General features: G+C 41.9%; 1 protein-coding gene across 7 annotated transcripts in view; it reads left to right on the top strand.

The window, feature by feature from the left end:
- PIEZO2 (piezo type mechanosensitive ion channel component 2) overlaps window positions 1-20,161 on the top strand; it is a 425,559-nt gene that overhangs the window by 395,332 nt on the left and 10,066 nt on the right. For all 7 annotated transcript variants that reach the window (XM_065582029.1, XM_065582034.1, XM_065582028.1 and 4 more), the window contains 10 exons: window positions 407-589; window positions 2,019-2,271; window positions 3,118-3,250; window positions 3,736-3,883; window positions 3,996-4,210; window positions 5,962-6,120; window positions 8,015-8,162; window positions 13,517-13,705; window positions 15,085-15,177; window positions 16,601-16,773. In XM_065582029.1, coding sequence (XP_065438101.1) covers window positions 407-589; window positions 2,019-2,271; window positions 3,118-3,250; window positions 3,736-3,883; window positions 3,996-4,210; window positions 5,962-6,120; window positions 8,015-8,162; window positions 13,517-13,705; window positions 15,085-15,177; window positions 16,601-16,773 — 1,694 coding nt within the window. The remainder of the gene's footprint in view (window positions 1-406; window positions 590-2,018; window positions 2,272-3,117; window positions 3,251-3,735; window positions 3,884-3,995; window positions 4,211-5,961; window positions 6,121-8,014; window positions 8,163-13,516; window positions 13,706-15,084; window positions 15,178-16,600; window positions 16,774-20,161) is intronic.

A 20,161-nucleotide genomic window follows, 5' to 3' on the forward strand; every position in this document is an offset into this window, starting at 1 on the left:
ACAAATATATACTAAAAATAACATCCTTGGGCATTGGTGTGATAGGTGAGAGGCAATTGTTTGATTTTTCAGTGCTGCACTTGGCTGACTTCCTTCTAGTTATAAAAAGGCAACACCTACTAATAGCTACCATCTAGTGGTACTCACGATACTGCAGTGACTGCCTATTGTATTTATAGGAAGATAACTGTGGTATCTCAAATGCCAGTGGGTGGCCCGTGTTGGTCAACACTGATTTTTTTCATGGCGACCCCTCTAATTGGAATGTATGAAAACCTAATTAATCTAATTTTTAAAAAAACCATGAAATAGTCGCATGGTATTTCATGTGACTGACATGAGGCTACTTGTTCTGTCAGTTGAATGGTGTTTGGATAATTGTGCTCAATACATTGTTCCTGTACAGGTGACCATTGTTATCAAGTACTTCTTCCAGTTTGGCTTCTTTCCCTGGAATAAACATGTGGATTACACCAAAGATAAACCGTACCATCCGCCCAATATTATTGGTATTGAAAAGAAAGAGGGTTATGTGCACTATGACCTTGTTCAGCTCCTTGCTTTATTCTTCCATCGATCCATTTTAAAGGTAAACTGAGATAAAAGGCATGTCTTTATTTTATTTAATTTTTATAGTCATTCCTATGACTCTTCAGCACAATGAATTTGTCTTCACAGTACCCCTGTGGGGTAAAATGTTACTATGCCCATTGTACAGATGGGGAAACTGAAGAACAGAGAGATTGTGTGACTTGCCTAGTATCATACAAGATAGCTGTGGCAGAACAAGGAATAGAGTGGAAAGCTTCTGGTCCCACTCTGCAGGGCCGTTCTCCCTCTCTGTCCCTTGTTAATCAACGTTTTTTGCAGGTTTACTTACAGGTGTTGAGTTAATATTCCTTTAACTTTTTTGGTTAAGTTACTTTATTTAAAAATGTATTTGCCATTTAAATTGTGAAGACTCCATTTTCTAAGGAAATGTTTGGCCTTGAAACTCATTAAAAGCCTTAAGACATCTCAACAAAAAAATACTGATCTCATTGCTCACTTTGCAGATAGTACGTCCCCAAAGGTAGGCAAAGTGGCCGTTTCTTATATTTGCTGTGTCCATAGCAATGAGTGAAACATTTATTTGTCCTTTAGAATTTTTTGATTTATTAATACAGTCAAATCTTAATTGTCCAACACCAAGCAACTAAAACTTTTATATGCGAACAATAGATATGACACCTGAGATTTGACTTCAACACACGTCTTTTTGGGCTGCTCAGGCGGTATTGTTTTCTTTCATACTGAAATACTTTAGTGACATTTGTATGGATGGACAATCGATCTCTTTTTTTTTTTTTTTTTTCCTGGAAATGGCATGAAAGCGGAGGGAATAATTGAGGTGTACGGTTTAAGTGAACCAAGGAAAATATCATGGAAGGAGTATATTTTGATGAAATCCCTGATTTTATGGCTTTATGATTTCATTCATAATTTTTCCCAAAAACCTAAGGAAAGTTCTGCCCTACACATAATAACGTTGCAGAATTTAAAACTGGTACCCACTATAACACAAATATAATAATATCTCTAACTAGATTTTTTCTAAAATGGACATTAAGTAGGAACTTCCTTTGCCTCATTAGTGTCCCAGAAAACATACTGATATTTATTATATCCCTTTAGTCAAACTTAGGGGGAGGGGTAGCTCAGTGGTTTGAGCATTGGCCTGCTAAACCCAAGGTTGTGAGTTCAATCCTTGAGGGGGCCACTTAGGGATGTGGGGCAAAATCAGTACTTGGTCCTGCTAGTGAAGGCAGGGGGCTGGACTTGATGAGCTTTCAAGGTCCTTTCCAGTTCCAGGAGTTAGGATATCTCCATTTGATGACTTCAAATAAAAAAGGGGATCTGAGCCTTATAAATATCAGGATAGGAAATGTTTGTAATTTATATAATCTGTCCTGGAGCACAATAAATATCACCCTAACTGAAATACAAGAGTGACATGCTTTTCTTCTTTTCTCCACTAGTGCCATGGGTTATGGGATGAAGATGAGGAAGGTGAAAGCTGCAGTAGTAAAGAGGAATATGGCGATGAGCTCTCACTGACGGCAGACAGGAGAGATTCTGCTGACTCTTTAAAGTCAGTGAACCTTGCGGCTTCTGTGGAGTCCATACATGTCCACTTTCCAGAACAGCAAACTGCCATCAGGAGAAAAAGTTCCAGCAGTGGGTCACAACTTTCACACAGATCCAGTTTCTCCTCACAGAGGTCAAAGAGAGGTATGTGTCACAGCACTACTGGGCCTTGAAAACCAGTAGCTCAGTTCTGATTAGATGATTCTCTTGAGACCTTTGATGTATTTCTGTGGAGAGCTCAGAAAATATTTAACACAACGGCTGCTTTGTGAGAATAGGAAATATGTGAATCAAAATACCAGATACTTATAGCGATGGGCTCAACCCAACACCCAGGGGTGAACTCTCTCAACTTTGATGAAGTTCAGATCCAGATCCAAGCACTACAACCAGCACTTTCCGTATAATTTGCTGGAACTGAACATTCCAAATCTTTGGGAAGGTCCAGATCCAAACTTTATGGCTCAGCACCATCTCTTGTTAGCAGGAGTTCATAGTGAACTTCTTATTTTTGTTAACATCTGAGTTCATATGGTACCTGAAGTGAGAGAAGTATTGATTTGTGATATTGTGGCAGACTACCTTCCCTATCTCCTGAAGAGGAAGACTTTACTATAGTTTGTGTATATATATATATCCAAATCAATATAAAAAAACACAAATCTATTTATCTATATCTGTATATATATACACACACACACACCATCCTGGCAACTGAAGCAGGCCAGTCACATATCAGTTTTGGTACCAACTCTTTTTTTATAGTCATATTAAGTCAAGTTTTGATTCAGCCAGTTGTCAAGTCTGTGTCAAACAGTCAAGACTTTACTATATATTTATATATTAAAAAAAGGTATAGGGCTTAATTTAAAAACCTCTTAAATGTGCAACTTATTTACACAGTTGATTTTAGTCCTGTATTTTTATCTAAACTTTGATATTAACTGGATGCTTGCTTTCTTGTTTTCTTCCTCCCACCCTCATTTCCAGGGAGCACCAGTACACGAAACAGCAGTCAGAAAGGAAGCAGTGTATTAAGCATTAAGCAAAAATCTAGAAAAGAGCTTCTTATGGAAAAGTTTCGAGAACAAATGATCAAAGCAAAGGCATTTACAATTAAAAAGTGAGCAAATTTTCTCTAGGGGATTGGGGGCGTGGATAGGGGAAACGTCAAATTATAGTGAAATAACTTTTTAAGTAACTAAAAATATGCTATTCTTAGTAAAAATAAGTTATAAAAGTAGAAATGTAGCAGCAGACTGGATGGTTCAGTAGATTGGTGATAGGATACAGATGCTTTCATGCTAGGTCACCAGTTCACACCTAAACAAAACAACAGCGGCTTTCAAAGTCCATTTGAAGGCTAATTGCTGTCCTGTGTGAATGAGTTGGTTGACGAAGTGAATTTCCTAGTGGCAAGTGTTTGCAGAACATTACAAAAATGGCCAACACAACAGGTAATAATTGGTTTCTGTAAAGCACCGTGGACCCCAAAAGTGAAGTTTATAGTTAAGCAAATTAATAATATCAGCCCCTTCCTTTTGTAAGCTTAGGAACATGAGTTCAAGGTACTTGTGTTAAATCAGGTTGTGGTGTATGTTGTTTCAGGACTCTTCAAATATATGTGCCCATCAGACAGTTTTTCTACAATCTCATTCACCCGGAATACAGTGCTGTGACTGATGTTTATGTGCTGATGTTCCTCGCGGATACTGTGGACTTCATCATCATTGTGTTTGGGTTTTGGGCTTTTGGGGTATGTTATGAGAGGCTTGTTCTGTAAATCCTCTTTCAGAATCTTGGCCACAATTGTGAAATACCATGTAGAATTTGTTATCCCGAAGTTATTGTAATGTTTTCCTTCCCAGAAACATTCTGCTGCAGCAGATATCACCTCTTCATTATCAGAGGACCAGGTACCAGAGGCATTCCTGGTGATGGTGCTCATTCAGTTTGGAACAATGGTGGTAGACCGAGCACTGTACCTCAGAAAGACTGTCATGGGAAAAGTCATCTTCCAGGTCATTCTTGTGTTTGGCATACACTTTTGGATGTTCTTTATCTTGCCTGGAGTAACTGAAAGGTAAACCCATTAAAAATAAAGCATAAGAGTTGAATAACATAATTTTTCAAGTTTATTCCTAATTTAATTTGAGTGAATTACAGCTAAAGACTGAATCACAAACCAGTTTCTTCTTGATCTCATTTCTAAACGGATTGTTTAAGTACTTTTTCAGAATAATTAGTGCACAGATATGGAACTGCTTGAATGGGGAAAGACTGAGCTATATAAAACCATACTGAATTAGAACTGCCTTTAGGGCAATAATTTTATAGTTAATGTATCATGAAGATCTGGACACAGAGTACTAAATTCAATTTTGAGTTTAAGGAGTCATGATATAATGCAAACTCGTGGGCCATCCCTGCTTTAATGAACGCTTCCTAACAACCTCCTGGTTCCTGTAATAGCTCTATTTCCACACACACCCCACCCTCAACATTAAATACACAGCCTTATTAAAGCTATCAGACAGCTATTGATGATTATTAGGTCATAATTTGTCCCAGCAACTAATGAAAAAGTGCAAACTTAAAATTCCAAGAGAGTTGCATTGTACCTTGCAAATAGTGATAGAATAGTTTACTGAGGAAAAAAATTGATTCATTACATGTGAAGAATACAAACAAATTAATTAGAAAAGACAAAAAAACCTCCTTTGCACTTAAAAATTGTCCTTGAATGTATTTATTATATTTTTCCGAGTGCAATAGTAATTACAGCCATGCTTGAATAAAACTGCTATTCTCCCAGTGACCTCCTACCTCAAAAGTTACAGAGCACTGAAAAGGGAGAGAAAACCCAAGTTTGGGATTGTCAGTTTAATTTGTTGTTTAAAAGAAAAGGCAACAAAATCCCTCTTGATCTTTACCCTGCCTTTAAGAAATATGTATCTCATAATCTTGATCTTGAATTTGCATTTGAAACCTGTCCGGGTCAATTTAAATCAAACTGATCTCTATAAACACATGAAAGTTCCTTATCTACAATAGTTTTCCAAAACAACTCAATGAAAACATTGGGTCATATCTTATTCCCCAAACACTGTCCTTGGTGAGGAGTTCACAGCATGCTGCTGAGCTGTAATCATGATTAGGCACATTCCAAGAGGGACCGCTCCACTTCTGAGATGCCCACATCAATAGCTCCTTCCCAGTTGACTGAGCAGTTTACGTGGTCTAAATCAGCATCCCCGGAAACTGAGAAACGGAGGTAGATCCCAACCTTCAGTGTGTCTCACACACATTTCCCTGATCCCTGTCTCTGACCCTTATCACTAGAGGTACAGTAATACTTGCAGGCTCTACTGGGAGAGAGGCAAGACCAGAATCCACAGTGTTGCTTGTAGAAGGGTGAGTAACTCATTTGCATGTGTACCCCATCCATCCTGCTGCAGCTTCACATCAAGCTGCTCAAGGAATGGATGTGGGTCTTCTCCACTCTCCATGAGCACACTGGATCAGTCACTGGGAGCTTCAGTGCAATGAACAGCAGTTGAAACAGCTATACAGTGCTACTGTGTTGCTTACAGCCCTGCAAACACGAGTCAGGATTTAGCACAATTATATGGATTTTTGTTATTAAATATCTACACTTTCAGGTGTAATTTTTCTCTAGAGATGGGTGACAGCCACAGAGAAACCTGAAACCAGGGATTGATTGTAGGTTTTCATAAATGAGGAGCTGAGAGATGTGCAGAGCATTTTGGATTAATTTTGTAGAACATAGATATAAAGCTCATGAATTTTTTTTATCTCACCTTTTCATTGCAGGAAATTTAGCCAAAACACAGTTGCCCAGCTCTGGTATTTTGTGAAATGTGTTTATTTTGGGTTATCAGCATATCAGATACGTTGTGGTTACCCAACCCGTGTTCTTGGCAACTTCCTCACCAAAAGTTACAACTATGTAAACCTCTTCTTATTTCAAGGGTAAGTGTATTCCCACTCGCTCTCAGCCACCCTTGTACATATGTAGAATGAAGGTTTAATTGTCACTTAGAAGGCCTCATTATTCATGACTTAGTTCTGCAGGTCATTGCAAATGAGTGCTAATAAAACCTTTATTGCATATCATATCATCATACCACCACAATATATAATATACTATCATATCATCATACCACCACCACAACTATTTTAGAAATGTTATCTGCTCTTTAAATCTATGAACCTTCCTTGTCATGAGCCCAACTATACAGACCTCTAAGGGAGAGAAAAAATGTAATTTAATCCATTTTTAGAATTCTAACAATTACCTTACATAGTTTACATAAAAATCACTGTAGTGTCCTATGTCCCTGGACTTTCCAGGTCCAGAAACAAGTACCATGTGTCCTATTGGAAAGTTTGGACTCTCCACTTTTCCAAACGTTTAAAATGCTCTTTCTAACCCTGCAAAGTAGTAAGATATCAGACCTTAAACCTGTCACTGGATTCGCACCTCATACCAAGAGTCTTGAGTGGGAAATAACATATGGGAGTGTTAAGGAAATATTTGTTGTAGTAGAAAGGATCTTTTAAAAAAAAATAGTGTCTCTCAAGCTGCTCAGAGATATGGAATATTAGTAGTTATCCTTGGAGAGATGGATCAGTGGGCAGAATGCAGGTGAGAAAATAAAAGTACACGATACTCTGAATGCAGTGCATAAATATTGCCATCACATATATACTATGAAATAGCTATAATATGAGCCGCACGTGATTTCCATGTAAAACTAGTGATGATGGTTTTTAAATGTCAAAAGTGTGGTGAGATGAATCATAACATTTTAAGACTACATACAGGCTCTTCAGCCCATTAAAGAGGAACTTTCATGTTGGAGAAATTCAAATTTAAACTTGCCTAAATCATTCAAATTTTAGTTGTCTCTCATATTTTGTTTACCATTATTGTTAATTATTACTGACTGTGAGTCTGAAAAGTCTTGGGGTTCTGTGCTTGCCAGCTAAACAGTTCAAACCATAATCAAATTTATCACAGTCCCTTTGTTCTAATAATCCAGGCTTTATTCCAAGATTTTTAGTATGTACTGGTTACAGTCCAGCTAGAAAAATCACAGAAATAGCTTTCCTCGCACTATAACAATGTTTCTGGTTTGATTGGGACTAGGAAGAAGAAAGTGGAAAGGTGGGTAAATATTAAATAAATCAGTTTTAATTAAAATATTTTTAAAAGGTAACCAAACAATTTCTGACCCTCAGAAAGTATTCAAGTTGCGCAAAAGGTACTGTGCGTACTCACAGCCCAGCTTCTCCTGTTGATCCTACAGTAAAATCATAAGGCCAGGTTCTCTACACAGTTACAGCCCCTGCACAAGTCTGTGCAAAAGTACCATAAAGCAAATGGCAAGCAGAGAATTCCCTTCCAAGTGAACTGCAATCTGGTCTTATATCCGTCTCTGTCTTCCCCTCCCAGTTTAGGAGATATGGCAGAAAGGAAGAAGGGGGGCTTTGGCCCAGGAGAGAATCTATCCCATAAAGTTGCATCTGTGATGCTGCCATCACACCCATGATTATTGATTACAAGTGACATAAGTGCATGTTTGACTTCACTACAGGATTATTAAAATATGATGAACATCAGTAATACCCAAGCAATCCCAGAAAATGACTAAGTGCAATTGTTTTCACATTCGTGTTTTCTGTTTTCAAGTCTGAACCCCTCCATTAAGCTTTTTGATATTTAACAATTGTGTAATTTTCCCACACATGGTGTAATTATAAGACTCACTAAAAATTACCTGTGTTCCTTAATTAGATACAATGATATACTTCACTACCTCACTGTAAGATAGTTCATCTACTATACTGTCTCTCCTTTTAGATTCCGTCTGGTTCCATTTTTGACTGAGTTGAGAGCAGTAATGGACTGGGTTTGGACTGATACCACTCTGAGCCTTTCCAGCTGGATCTGCGTTGAGGATATTTATGCTCATATATTTATCTTGAAATGTTGGCGAGAGTCTGAAAAGGTAAGAAAGCTAAGCAAGTGATTTAAGCCTATTTTTTACACCCAAAGTTAATTGCGGGAATAATGAAGAAAAGCTGCCAATTTACGAGTTCCTAAATAAAGAAAAATATATCAGAAGGCCAGATTTCTATCAGAGAGGTCTAAGGTGCATGTGCAAAAATGTTCATCCAATTGTGTGCCTGTCTCTGTGTGCAATTACTTCAGATGAAAATTTGAATGGCTTTCTGGCATCTAACTTCTCGTTTGTGCCTAACTAATTTTCCTTTCATGCATATGAGTTCTGTGTAAAATCATGGTAATTTGTGTCTGCAAACATAGATGCTCAATTGTAGACCTAGATTTCAGGGGTGGATTTAAGAATAAGACGAGGTAAGCAAATGAATTCAGGTTGTCCAGAGTTGGTGAAGGAATAGCCAAACAACTGGGGCCCTGTCTACATTACAAATTATGTTGGAACACAGCCACCGCAGTTAGTGTATCATTCATGCAGACGCATACTTGGCTGCTTGCATTAGCGCTGTGCGTACTTACCGAGGGTGTTTGTGTCAGTTCAAACAGTGGTGCACCACAGGTAAATATCTCAGTATGTTCCATGTGCCACTATCTGGTACAGTGCCTTCTGGGAAGTTTTCACAGTGTATTGTGGGATAGAAAGAATTTGCCCAGGGATCTCTGGGAGGTAGGGGTCAAGTTCCCAGCATGCAACTTGGTCCCATAATGCCATTCATATCCCATAATTTTTGCTCCCTCTTTTAAAATCCTACAAACCTGCATGGCACTGTTTGGTGTCTGCCATCTCTGACAGAAGCATGGAGCCCACATAGCTCTGTGCTATTCTCATGAATGTTGCAAATGCAGGATACCTGACTGTCAATTATTATCAGAGCCACAGGAAGAACTTCAACAGTGGGGGACATAAATATTTTTTGAGGTCAGTTTGCTAAGGGACATAAATTCAAGGTTGCTGGTGGTATTCATGCAGTTGCAGATGGTGGAGCGCTGCTTCTGTGCTCGAGAAACGAGCACTGACTTGTAGGATGGCATCATCATGCAGGTTTGGGATGACAATCTGTGACTGCAGAGCTTTTGGATATGAAAGGCCACATTCCTGAGTCTGTGTGCTGAGCTCATACTGGCCCTCCAACACAGAGACACCAGAATCAGAGCTGCAGTGACAGTTGAGGAGCAAGTGGCGATCACACTCTGGAAACTTGCAACACCGGATTGGTATGGGTCAGTGGGAAATCCACAGTGGAGGCTTTTGTCGTGCAAGTGTGTACAGCCATTAGTCATCTCCCCCACACAGGAGTGTAACTCTTGGCAATGTGCAGGACATAGTGGATGGATCTGCAGAAATGAGGTTCCCAAACTGCAGTTGGGTGATAGACGTCACACACGTCCCTGGTTTTGCACCAGCCCAGGTTGCCACACAGTACATCAACAGAAAGGGCTACTTTTCTGTGGTTATGCAAGCATTGGTGGATCAGCAGGGATGCTTCACCGATATCAATATGGGCTGGTCAAGGAAGGTGCATGATGCTCACATCTTTAAGAACACAGGGCTGTTCAGAAAGCTGCAAGTAGGGACATTCTTTCCTGATCGTCAGAGTATCCTGGGTGATATTGAAATGCCAATTGTGATCCTGGGGGACCCAGTCTATGCCTTGCTGTCCTAGCTCATGAAGATGTACACTAGCCACTTTGACAGCACCAAGGAAAGATTCAACTCCCAGCTCGGCAGGTCTCCACCAAGTATGGCATGCAGCTTGGTAGAAAAGCAGCAGATCTGCGGCTCAGTACAAAATCAATTGCCAGCCTCCGCTACGCCTGCTTCAGTTCCTTTGCTTCCATGGAGCACAGAGGCTGATTCCTGTCATACCCCTTTGTCTGCATCCCCTGTGCAGTTGATCCATGGCAGTGCCAACACAGCCTCTTCTCTTCACAGGCCCAGGAGACCAAATATCTCTTCTCTGCTCTAGGCAGGAGCACGTCTAGTGTGCGGAGCTGGCATGGTAGGTTCGGCAGTTGCACACCACAAGGGAGAGATGCCATGTGTGCTCGCCAAGCTGGGCAGTCAGGGACAGGCATTTGAAAAATACGCACGGTGTTTTAAAGGGGTTCTGGTCTCTGACCCCTGAGCAGTGGAGTTCACAATTGTGACCAGAGCAGTCACTGTCAGACACCTCTGATGTAGCCTTTCTTTCTCCACTGCCCCCATCCATCTCACACTTCCCCACTAAAACACCCATGCGTTCACTCACCTATCACAATGCCCTTCTGACTACCCCACTCCACACTCATACCCACCACACCCACATTCGTACATCCACTATCTTATTCTGCCACACCATCCACCATACACTCACTACACCTCTCTCTCGCGCTCACACACACACACACACATACACACAAGTAGCGTAGCTAGCAGGGTTCAGGGGAAGCGGCTGCTTCCCCTGACCACATTCCCCAAAAGTGGCGCCTGCGGAATGTGGCTGCGTGCTGGCTCTGGGCGGCCGGCGGAACGAGGCCGCGGGCTGGCTCCCGCCGCTCCGGGTGGCCGGCAGAACGGGGCCACGGGCTGGCCTGCTGGCTCCCGCCTCCCGGCGCTCCGGGCAGCTGGCGGAACGGGGCCGCGGGCTCCCAGCGATCCGGGCGGCCGGCGGAACGGTGCCACGGGCTCCCGGGACTCCGGCCCTGAGAGCGTGGCCGGGGGTCTCGGTGCCCCGGACAGCGCTCCGGATGGGGAAGCGGGGTGGCCCTGCGCATGCACCACTCCATCTTTCGGCGACATTTCGCCGCATGCGCAGAGCCGCCGAAATGCCACCGAAGGACCGGCGCCTTTTTTCTCCGCCACTGCTCCTTGGCTGCAACCCTGGCTATGCCACTGACACAGAACCATGCACCCACCCCCTATTTCACATACTCAAAGACCTATTTACCCACCATTTACTGGGCACTCCTCTTCTGGATCTCACAGCGAGCACTTATCCATTCCAAGGTTCTCAGAACTGCCCTGTGCCCTCCGCTGCGTCCATGATTTTGTAGCTGCTATTTTTAAAAAATTGAACTCAGCTGGTTTAAATGAGTTAAGGTTCAATTCAAATAAAAATTGGGGATCCTGGATTCAGTGTTATCTTTGTAAAAACAGCATCCAGATGCTTGGTTGTTTTGCCAATTTTAAAAAGAAATTAAGTGTTATTTTAGGAATAGGAAATAACCCAACCATTCAGAAAACAATAAAATGACCATATATTTGAGTGTTTACTGACATATTTCTAGTTTTATTATAATCCTACCTTTTTAACTGTACTTGATTTCAAGGTGCGTCGCTTAGTTACAAGTAAATTAATGGGATATCCACACAAACCTGGCATTTAGTTGTTTATGCTAGTTACATTCCTACCATGAATTGAATCGCATCTCATCACACGTTTCAGAAATTGAGAAAGATACAGGAAGTAATCCAGTTCCAATTTTGCTTTATGTGCTGTTTTTTCTATTATAGGAACATTCTATACTGTGCTATGGAATGATTCTAGAATATACAAGTTTCCAAGTTGAAGTTGCGATGCATGTGCCAATGACACGCATTGCTACACTTGCTGATGGATTTTGCATATCTCAAATATCTGTGTGTTAAGAACAAAATAACTAATGATAACTGAGGTACCTCTCTCACTCTCTGAGTGGTATTCCTGAGTAATTTGGCTATTACTAACTCTCTGAGCTGCTCTGTAATAGCATTAAAAGTGCCTGAAATAACCGTCTACAGATAAATGATACGTCCCTTGTGAGCTCAATATGATATTAATGAAAACAGTGTCCTGTAGTGTGAGACAAATGGTTTGACACAATACTTTTAAAATGTAACTGATTTGTTTTAAATATAGAGTTGTATTACAAATGTAATATTCTCTTAGGGCTTTATGGATTCATGTTGTAAAGCAAGAACAATTTCCTGAAAGCCAGATTTCTGGCAAGTGTATGTGTGCAGTGCAACTTTATTTTGTATATGCCATCTTTCATATACATTTTATTTCAAAATGCTGCACAGAGTTTATGTTTGCACTGTTGTTGTAGCTGTGTTGGTCCCAGGACAATCTGTAACCCACTAGCTCCTCTTTTGTGACTGCAGAGGTGTTAACTGGCAACTTCACCTTGAATGGTTAGACTATGTGTTAACTAGTTATGCTAAACTGTTCCACCTTCTATTTAGCTGAGACACTCTGCCTTTCCCAGATCTGAAGAAGAGCTCTGTGTAAGCTCGAAAGCTTGTCCTGATCACCAACAGAAGTTGGTCCAATAAAAGCTATTACCTAACCCACCTTGTCTCTGTACAGAGTTAAATCCTATAAGTGAGCAGGCAGAATAAATCATAGTGATGCAAAGACATTGTACAGGCTGGTGAATCCATTAAAGCATTCAGTCATGAGGTCAGTAACAGATGGGGAGAGGAATCATAGCTGGGGTGGGAAGGGGGAGGGAAGATGTGTTTTCTGCTGTGATGGGAAAAGAGAAGGAGAGATGCAAGAAGATTGTTTTAGTCTCCAGGAGCTGCGGAAGAGAAGGCTCTCACTCCAATAGTGGACATATTGTGGAAAGGGAGAGCAAAGATGCTGGTGCTAGGGAAGATTAAGGAGCGGGATTGGGGATCAGAGACAAGGGAAATAGGCTGAGAAGCACTCTGGGGCAAGCCCACGGAGTGTTTAAGAACAAGGAGGACAGTTTTGAATGTATCTGAAGTGTATGAGGAGTTAGTGCGGTGTAAGACCGTCTTGTGACACTGTATGTGTCTATTGCTGGAAAATAAATACAACCTTCTCTGCAATAAAAATTACAATGTTTTCAGGATCTAAAAGGTACAATTCTGTCTAAAAGGGATCTGAGATAAAACAAGTTTCAGAGTGGAAGCCGTGTGTTTGAAGCACAGCTTGGTGAAAGTTGATGGCTTCATTTGGCAAGGAACTGAACAAACCTTTAGGTTTTTTTAGTTTTGGTTCATATGGTTTCATGCCTTCTGTTTGAGAAGAAAGTTCAAATGAACCTGCCCAGTGCTGCCTCATTTGGGATTGGGAACATGCCAAACCCCACAGAGTTTTGCACAGTTTTCATCCCAAACCCTAAAATGACCCAGGTTCACTTGAAACTTACCTGTATGTTTGCCTGAAACTCAACCCAGTTTCAATCAAATCCCAGCCCAATTTTGACTAAAAATGTTCATGAAACTTGTCCTGAATTAGGGTTTGCCATGAGCTATGAAAGATGTCATTATTTATTCAAACATGGATTCATATTAAAACTGTCCCACTGATGAACACACGGTATGTTTTACCATGTGACTGTTTTTTGTTGCAGAGATACCCCCAGCCAAGAGGCCAGAAGAAAAAGAAAGTTGTGAAGTATGGAATGGGTGGCATGATTGTTGTCTTGCTGATTTGTATTGTCTGGTTCCCTCTGCTCTTCATGTCTTTAGTAAAATCTGTTGCAGGCGTCACCAACAGGCCTCTTGATGTATCAATCACAATAACCCTAGGAGGTTATCAGGTAAACGACAAAAAGAAAAGTCAATTATTGCCCTATATTTCTTTGTGCTATATTATTCTTTACATTGGGCTTACTGGAGTTACTGGATGAAACTCTGTCAAGTGACTTATGCAGGAGGTCAGACTAGGTGAGCTCTCCGGTCGACATACAGTGGCTACGCGAGCCATCTGTAAGCTGGCCAGTGTAGACATGGTCTAACATTTATTCGCTGTCAAGTGCTGATTCAATCTGGAAAGTGAAAAGAATGTAAACAAACCTGAGTCAGATATTTGGGTGATCATTCCATATTTATCTTATCTCTTTCACTGGGGCCTACTTTTGTGCTAGCTGGCCAACTTCAGGGTCCAATTAGATCTTGAAAGAGCCCAGCTAGCAATGTAGATTGTAGGGATACCTTCATTAATCTCACTGAAAGTTGCCGGGACTTAGATACCTGAGTGCCTTGGTCACTTTTGAAAATGAGGTTTGGAGACACATTTTTAAAGGAATTAAGGCACCTAATTCTCATTGAAATTAGCGGAAGTTAGGAGCCTAAATACCTTTACATACCTGCCCCCCAGGCTCCTAAATCAGTGAGGTATTGCAATGCTAAGCAAATCAATGCCTAAATACCTTTAAAAATCTGAGCCTAAATCACCTTTGAAAATGTGACATAGACTCCTAAGTACCTTAAGCACTAAAATTTTACCCTACATTTCCCAGGAAAGGGGTTACGGGGGAGAGGAATGATCAGAGAGGCTGTTTTGGCTTTGCCTTTCTTAGGAACGAGTCTCATGGCCATTTGTGAAGTTTTAAAAAATGTTATTTCCAGATTAAAATATGCTGTGGGGCACTTGTAGCATTTACAGAAATGAACACAAAAGATTTCCAAAGTGAATATTAACTTGGAACATTCACAAACAGTCACAGGAATTCACTTCTCTAAAGGCTCTCTATCAGTCTAAAATGACAGCTGTCAGAAATGTGATAGCACATACAGAATAGCCTCCATTTGTTCTCTCATTCACATTTGCTCAGACCAATGCAAATAGATGTTTGCCTGAAAGAAATTTCAAATGATGGAATTTCCACATATTTCTGGATGGGATTGCTTAAAATTAGGACTATTTTGGAACAAAACTTGGTGAAATGTTTTGATCTAGGGGTATTTCCCCCCCCCCCACACACACACACACAAAATTGGACCATTTAAGAAAATTTGACAAGAAATTCAGAGCTTCAGTTCTGGAAGTTTTTAGATCTTTTCTCCCATCCCTCAGAATCTCTCCCTATGGCACCGAGGACTTACATAGTCTTAGACTGAAATTCACAGAATGTTTTATTTTTAATATAGAAACAGAATGAAATACATTTGACAAGGATGTGTTTTTATTTTCCAGCCTATTTTTACAATGAGTGCTCAGCAGAACCAGCTCAAGGATTTGAATCAAACTGAGTTTGATTCATTTCAAAGAGAATATTCGGGTAATACTGTAAGTAAAATGTAGAGTGTTTCATCATTTTAAGAATTTGTGTGTATACGTCCGGTGTATTCTGATCGGCCAAGTCATTCTGTTTAATTTCCTTTGGGTGACAATCAGGGATCAATAGTGCTGGCCTTATTAAGAGGATTAGTTCCATTGAATTTGTCTGAAATAAGGACTAATTACATGAATAAGAGCTTCAAGGATGAGACCTTTAAGGGTATGTTTACACTACAATAAAATACCCGCAGCTGGCCTGGGTCAGCTGACTTGGTTCCTGGGACTATACAATTGCAGTGTATAAATTTGGGCTGGGGCTGGAGCCCAGGCTCTGGGACCCTCCCTAAGATAAACCCTGATTGTTTATCAGTAATCATTTCACTGAATAATGTCTGCAGAGCTACTTTAGGTTTCGTTGGTAAGAGAAAAGCATTCAAAAGCAGATCTTAAATGCACTTGGTAGCTAGTTTTTCAGACTCTATTTCAAAGATGTGAAACACACTTTGCATTATATAATTAGCATTTCTAACACTATAAACACCATCACATGTCTTCCCCTAAAACAAGCATGTTGCATCTTATGCCACGTTATATGCCAGCAGTTGGAACAAATATTTGTCCCATACTCTCCTCCTCCTTTGGAAACAAGATTCTGCAGGCCCCATTCTTCTACGCAGAATTCCCCATTTTCACTTTGCTAAAAGTGTTACTTATATAAGCAGAAGGGGTTTGGGGGTAGAAATGTAAAATGCATTAATTTGGACTCTCCCTGATCCACCTCACCCACAGTAGAAGGGGAAACAAAGCCAAGGTCAAAAGAAGATACCACACAACATGGCCGGGGGTATCTTGGTCCTCCTGAATTCTACCTTGCACTTATAGAAAGCCTCAAGTTACCAAATGGTCCAATGGGATGTCTGGATGTCTACCTAGCATAGAATTTGTCAGAAGAATTACATATAATGGTAGCCACTTGTGCTGTGTGGCGCCCCTGTGAACTTGCTTAAAGTTTGAGGTGCCACACAAAGCAAGTGGGGACTAGAACATATATTATCTCAGATTAAAATGTGTTCTGGGTAGCCCACTAGCTCAAATGTATATTGAGGACCTCAGATACAAAGGCATAGAATCTATATGCTTAATTTTATTCAGGCCCATTTTTGCAAATGTTTTCTACCAGGTTAGGTGGGTTTTTGTTTTTTAAACCAGTTTCACTAGCAGTGCAATTTTTTTTCACATCATTGACTTCTAGTCTGGGCTGTATTTTGGGTAAACCTCTCTCCTCTTATGCCTTACCCGGTGCCTGAGGAAAACCATTAATGCAAATCACTAGACTCATAATTAGTAGTACACCTATAGTTCTGGCTGACCTGTAAGAATAGTTGTGTGTTTCATGTATGTTAAACTTTCCTTTCTCTTTTTGCATGTACAGGGTGCTTTGCAGTTTCTAGAAAGCTATGGAAAAGAAGATATAACTGTAGCAGAACTAGAAGGGAATTCAAATTCATTGTGGACTATCAGCCCTCCCAGTAGAAAGAAAATGATTCAAGGTCTCCGGGATTTTTCTGCTGAGTTCACTCTAGTTCTTTCATGGAGTATTCAAAGGTAATTAGTATGATGATATTGACAGATTGATTGTTGGTCTAAGACTGCTGGTTTAGTGGAAGTGTTTTGCATTGCCACTGTATGTGTGATGTGTTTATTTTCCCATACAATTCTCTCATTCACCAGGTCAGGAAGGCTGAGAGGGGGTGGCTGAGATGGGGAAGGGAGTGCTCTTTCTCACTCAACAGTGAGCCCTCCTAGCAACAAAAAATAGCATTCATGGATTTTAAAAGGGGTTTGCCTTAGAACTTCTGAGCAAGAATGCCCTTGGCCAGGCACTAACACCTCCAAGGTAGAAACTATAAAAGCAGGAGTAAAATGATCTGAGAATCAGCATGGAAGAACATAGGGGAAAAGCAAGTTCAAAAGTAGGACTATAGTGCTTGAGCTTTTCTACCAATGAAATATTTTTACCAAGCCTACTGCAGATCTTATTCGAACATGCAGTACTCTAAAGAGCACTTTGTGACTGTGTTGATATTGTAGCTTTGGTGACCAAAAGACACTTTAAAAACAAGGTGCACACCGACCTTGCAAACAAGGTGTAGGCCAAGATTGTCAAAAGTGACTAGAGGTCTTGGCTTCCTCAGGTTTTGAGTGCCCAATCTGTAATACTTTGGAGACGCCTGATTTTCAGACAATGCAGAGCATTTGCCCTCTGAAAATCCAGTAATTTTAAGGGGCCTCAGGTTGGGCACCCAGAAACTGAAATCCTAACCTAAATCTTCAGAGACAACCATTTATTTGGGGTGCCCCAAAGGGGGCTAAGAGAAAAATATGAAAATCCCAACCTTAGTTTTCAAAAAACAATGAACAGACTAATAGGAAATCTGCTTCAGACAACATGCTCATCAAAACTTATGTAAATTAAACACTTTGAAGGACCAGGCCTTTGGAAAAACATTTGGTATAAGCAGATGATTGAATGGGGAAATGAAATTAAGGTACAAAAGAGAAACAATCAGTCCTCTTACTGAGGCTTTACACCCTCAAGAGCTATTGGCCGTACCCTGTATGCTGTAAGAAATTAAATAGCAAGACACGAGATGAAAAGCAGTTTTGTTAACTATCTGAATATCTAGAGCAGGGGGGCTGGGTACAGCCTGCAGGCTAGATCCAGCCCACTGCTTCATTTCATCCAGCCCGTGGCAAGTCTCCATGCCGCGTGCCGGAAGTCCCAAGCCTCGGCATCCCCCAGTAGTGCTGGAGCCGCTAACGCTGGCTTGCCCCACTGCAGGAGCAAGCTAGGGTTGCCAGGCCTTTAAAAGTCTGGTCAGCTCCGGGCACGACCGGCATGTCCCGGCAGCCCCTAGGAGCAGGGGCGATCAGGGAAGTTCTGCGCGCTGCCCCCATCCCCTGCACAGAACCCCCGCCCCTCCGCCTAGGGGCCGGACATGGCAGCCACTTCTGGGAGCAGCATGGAGCCCCAGCAGGCAGGGAGCCTGCCTTAGCCCCACTGTGCCACTGCCTGGGAGCCACCTGAGGTGAGCACCGCCTGGCCAGAGCCCTCACCCAGAACTCCCTCCCGAGCTCCAAACCCCTTGGCCCCAGCCCAGAGCCACCTCCAGCACCCAAAACTCCTCATCCCCAGAGCCTGCCCCCCCAGCCGGAACCCTCACCCCCTCCCATATCCCAACCCCCTGCCCCAGCCCGGAACCCCCTCCCACTGCCTGAACTCCTCATTTCTGGCCTCACCCCAGAGCCTAGGGGAGGCCCCAAGCCTCCGCACCCCCCATGGGGCTGTGTGTGGCCCATGACTGATATTTTCTGTGGTCAGTGGCCCCGATAGAAAAAAGGTTCTCCACCCCTGATCTAGAGCCACCTTGAACTAAGTAGAGACAATGCCTATTCCCTTCATTGGGGCTTGCATCCATTTACTCTAGGGCTCATTTGCCCCCTGACGTACAGTCTTCCCTTCAAGCTTTGCTACACTCCTGTAAGAGCCATGCTGAGGCGTGCACAGATTGCACATTAATAAGAACATAAGAACGGCCATACTGGGTCAGACCAAAGGTCCATCTAGTCCAGTATCCTGTCTACCAACAGTGGCCAATGCCAGACGCTTCAGAGGGAATGAATAGAACAGGAAATCATCCAGTGATCCTTCCGTCGCCCATTTACAACTTCTGGGAATTGTAATATCTAACCCTGATAAAAGAATCATGTAGATGGACACCTGGGCTCCTATCATAACAGCTGTCCCTTCACAGCTACATTACTAGGAATTGTGTACATAAATCAAAAACAAACATTGGGCCCATAATAAATAAGATACTTTATTTAAGATTTAAAATGATTGAATTAGACCTTTTTTATTACCGTAGTAGGATAGTCTGTTATCCAGTGGAAATATAGCTCCCTCCTTTATTCAGAGCTAGTCCATTTTTAATACTCCTCAACTAATCGATCAGTTATGTTTGTTTAATTAAAAACAGTAATAAATTGGATCAAAAATTGGATCCTTTATCATTGGGAAGCAGTGGACTATATAGTAAGTGTGACTGAATATTACATGATCAACATTAACCGCAATGGAGTCCAAGCTTGGTCAGCCTGAAGGCCAATCATCTGATCTTAAAAATGTCAGGGGACCGCAAGACAGGGGACACATGCAAGTCCACTGTTGGGGATTCTCCCAACATCGAGGCGTCTCCAGCAGGCAGAGAGCTGACACAGCCAGCTCCTACTCCCTCCCTGCAGTCCTTGGCACAAAGGGGATGTGGAGAGAAAGGAGGGGCTGCGGTTGATTTGCACTGCATTCCAGCTGTCTACAGCTGCCATATGCTCTAATGGGGACTGTTGCCAGCTGATGGAGGTTGGAGCAGTCACAGGGCTGCTCTAATTCGGGCTGGGACAGAGAATCAGGGAACTGTGTTATAATTGGCTCTTGATTTCCAGCTTCTCCTAAGCTATCCTCAGTGACTGGAGGGGGGGAGAGGGAGAAGAGAGATGGAGAGGGTGGTCTGCCTTTGCTAGATGCTCCCCTAGGCTCATGTAGAGCCAGTTAAGCTCCCATACTACTCTCCCTGAAGCTCCCACAGCCCAGCAAGGAAGCAGGCAATGGAGCCGCCACAACTTCCCTCCTCTCTGTCCTGTGATAGTCAGCAGGACAGAACCTTATTGGCTCACCCCATCAGTGCCATAGGGGTTGCAAAGGACATGGTGGAGGGAGCTGGGAAAGCAGTGCCCCCATCCATTTCCCCATGGCGCACAGGGCTGATTCAGGCACTTCCATTTAAAAATCACCAGGGGGAACATGTTTTCTGTTCATAATCAAATACGCATTTTCATCTTGTCTCAAGGGCCCCAGGAGCCCTCAGCCTAGACTCCCTGATTTATAAGTGGTGTATGAGGGAAGGGATGAATACCATGTTCTTATTTCATTTGT

The sequence above is a fragment of the Chrysemys picta genome, chromosome 2 (genome assembly GCF_011386835.1).
Source record: "Chrysemys picta bellii isolate R12L10 chromosome 2, ASM1138683v2, whole genome shotgun sequence".
Taxonomy (NCBI): domain Eukaryota; kingdom Metazoa; phylum Chordata; order Testudines; family Emydidae; genus Chrysemys; species Chrysemys picta.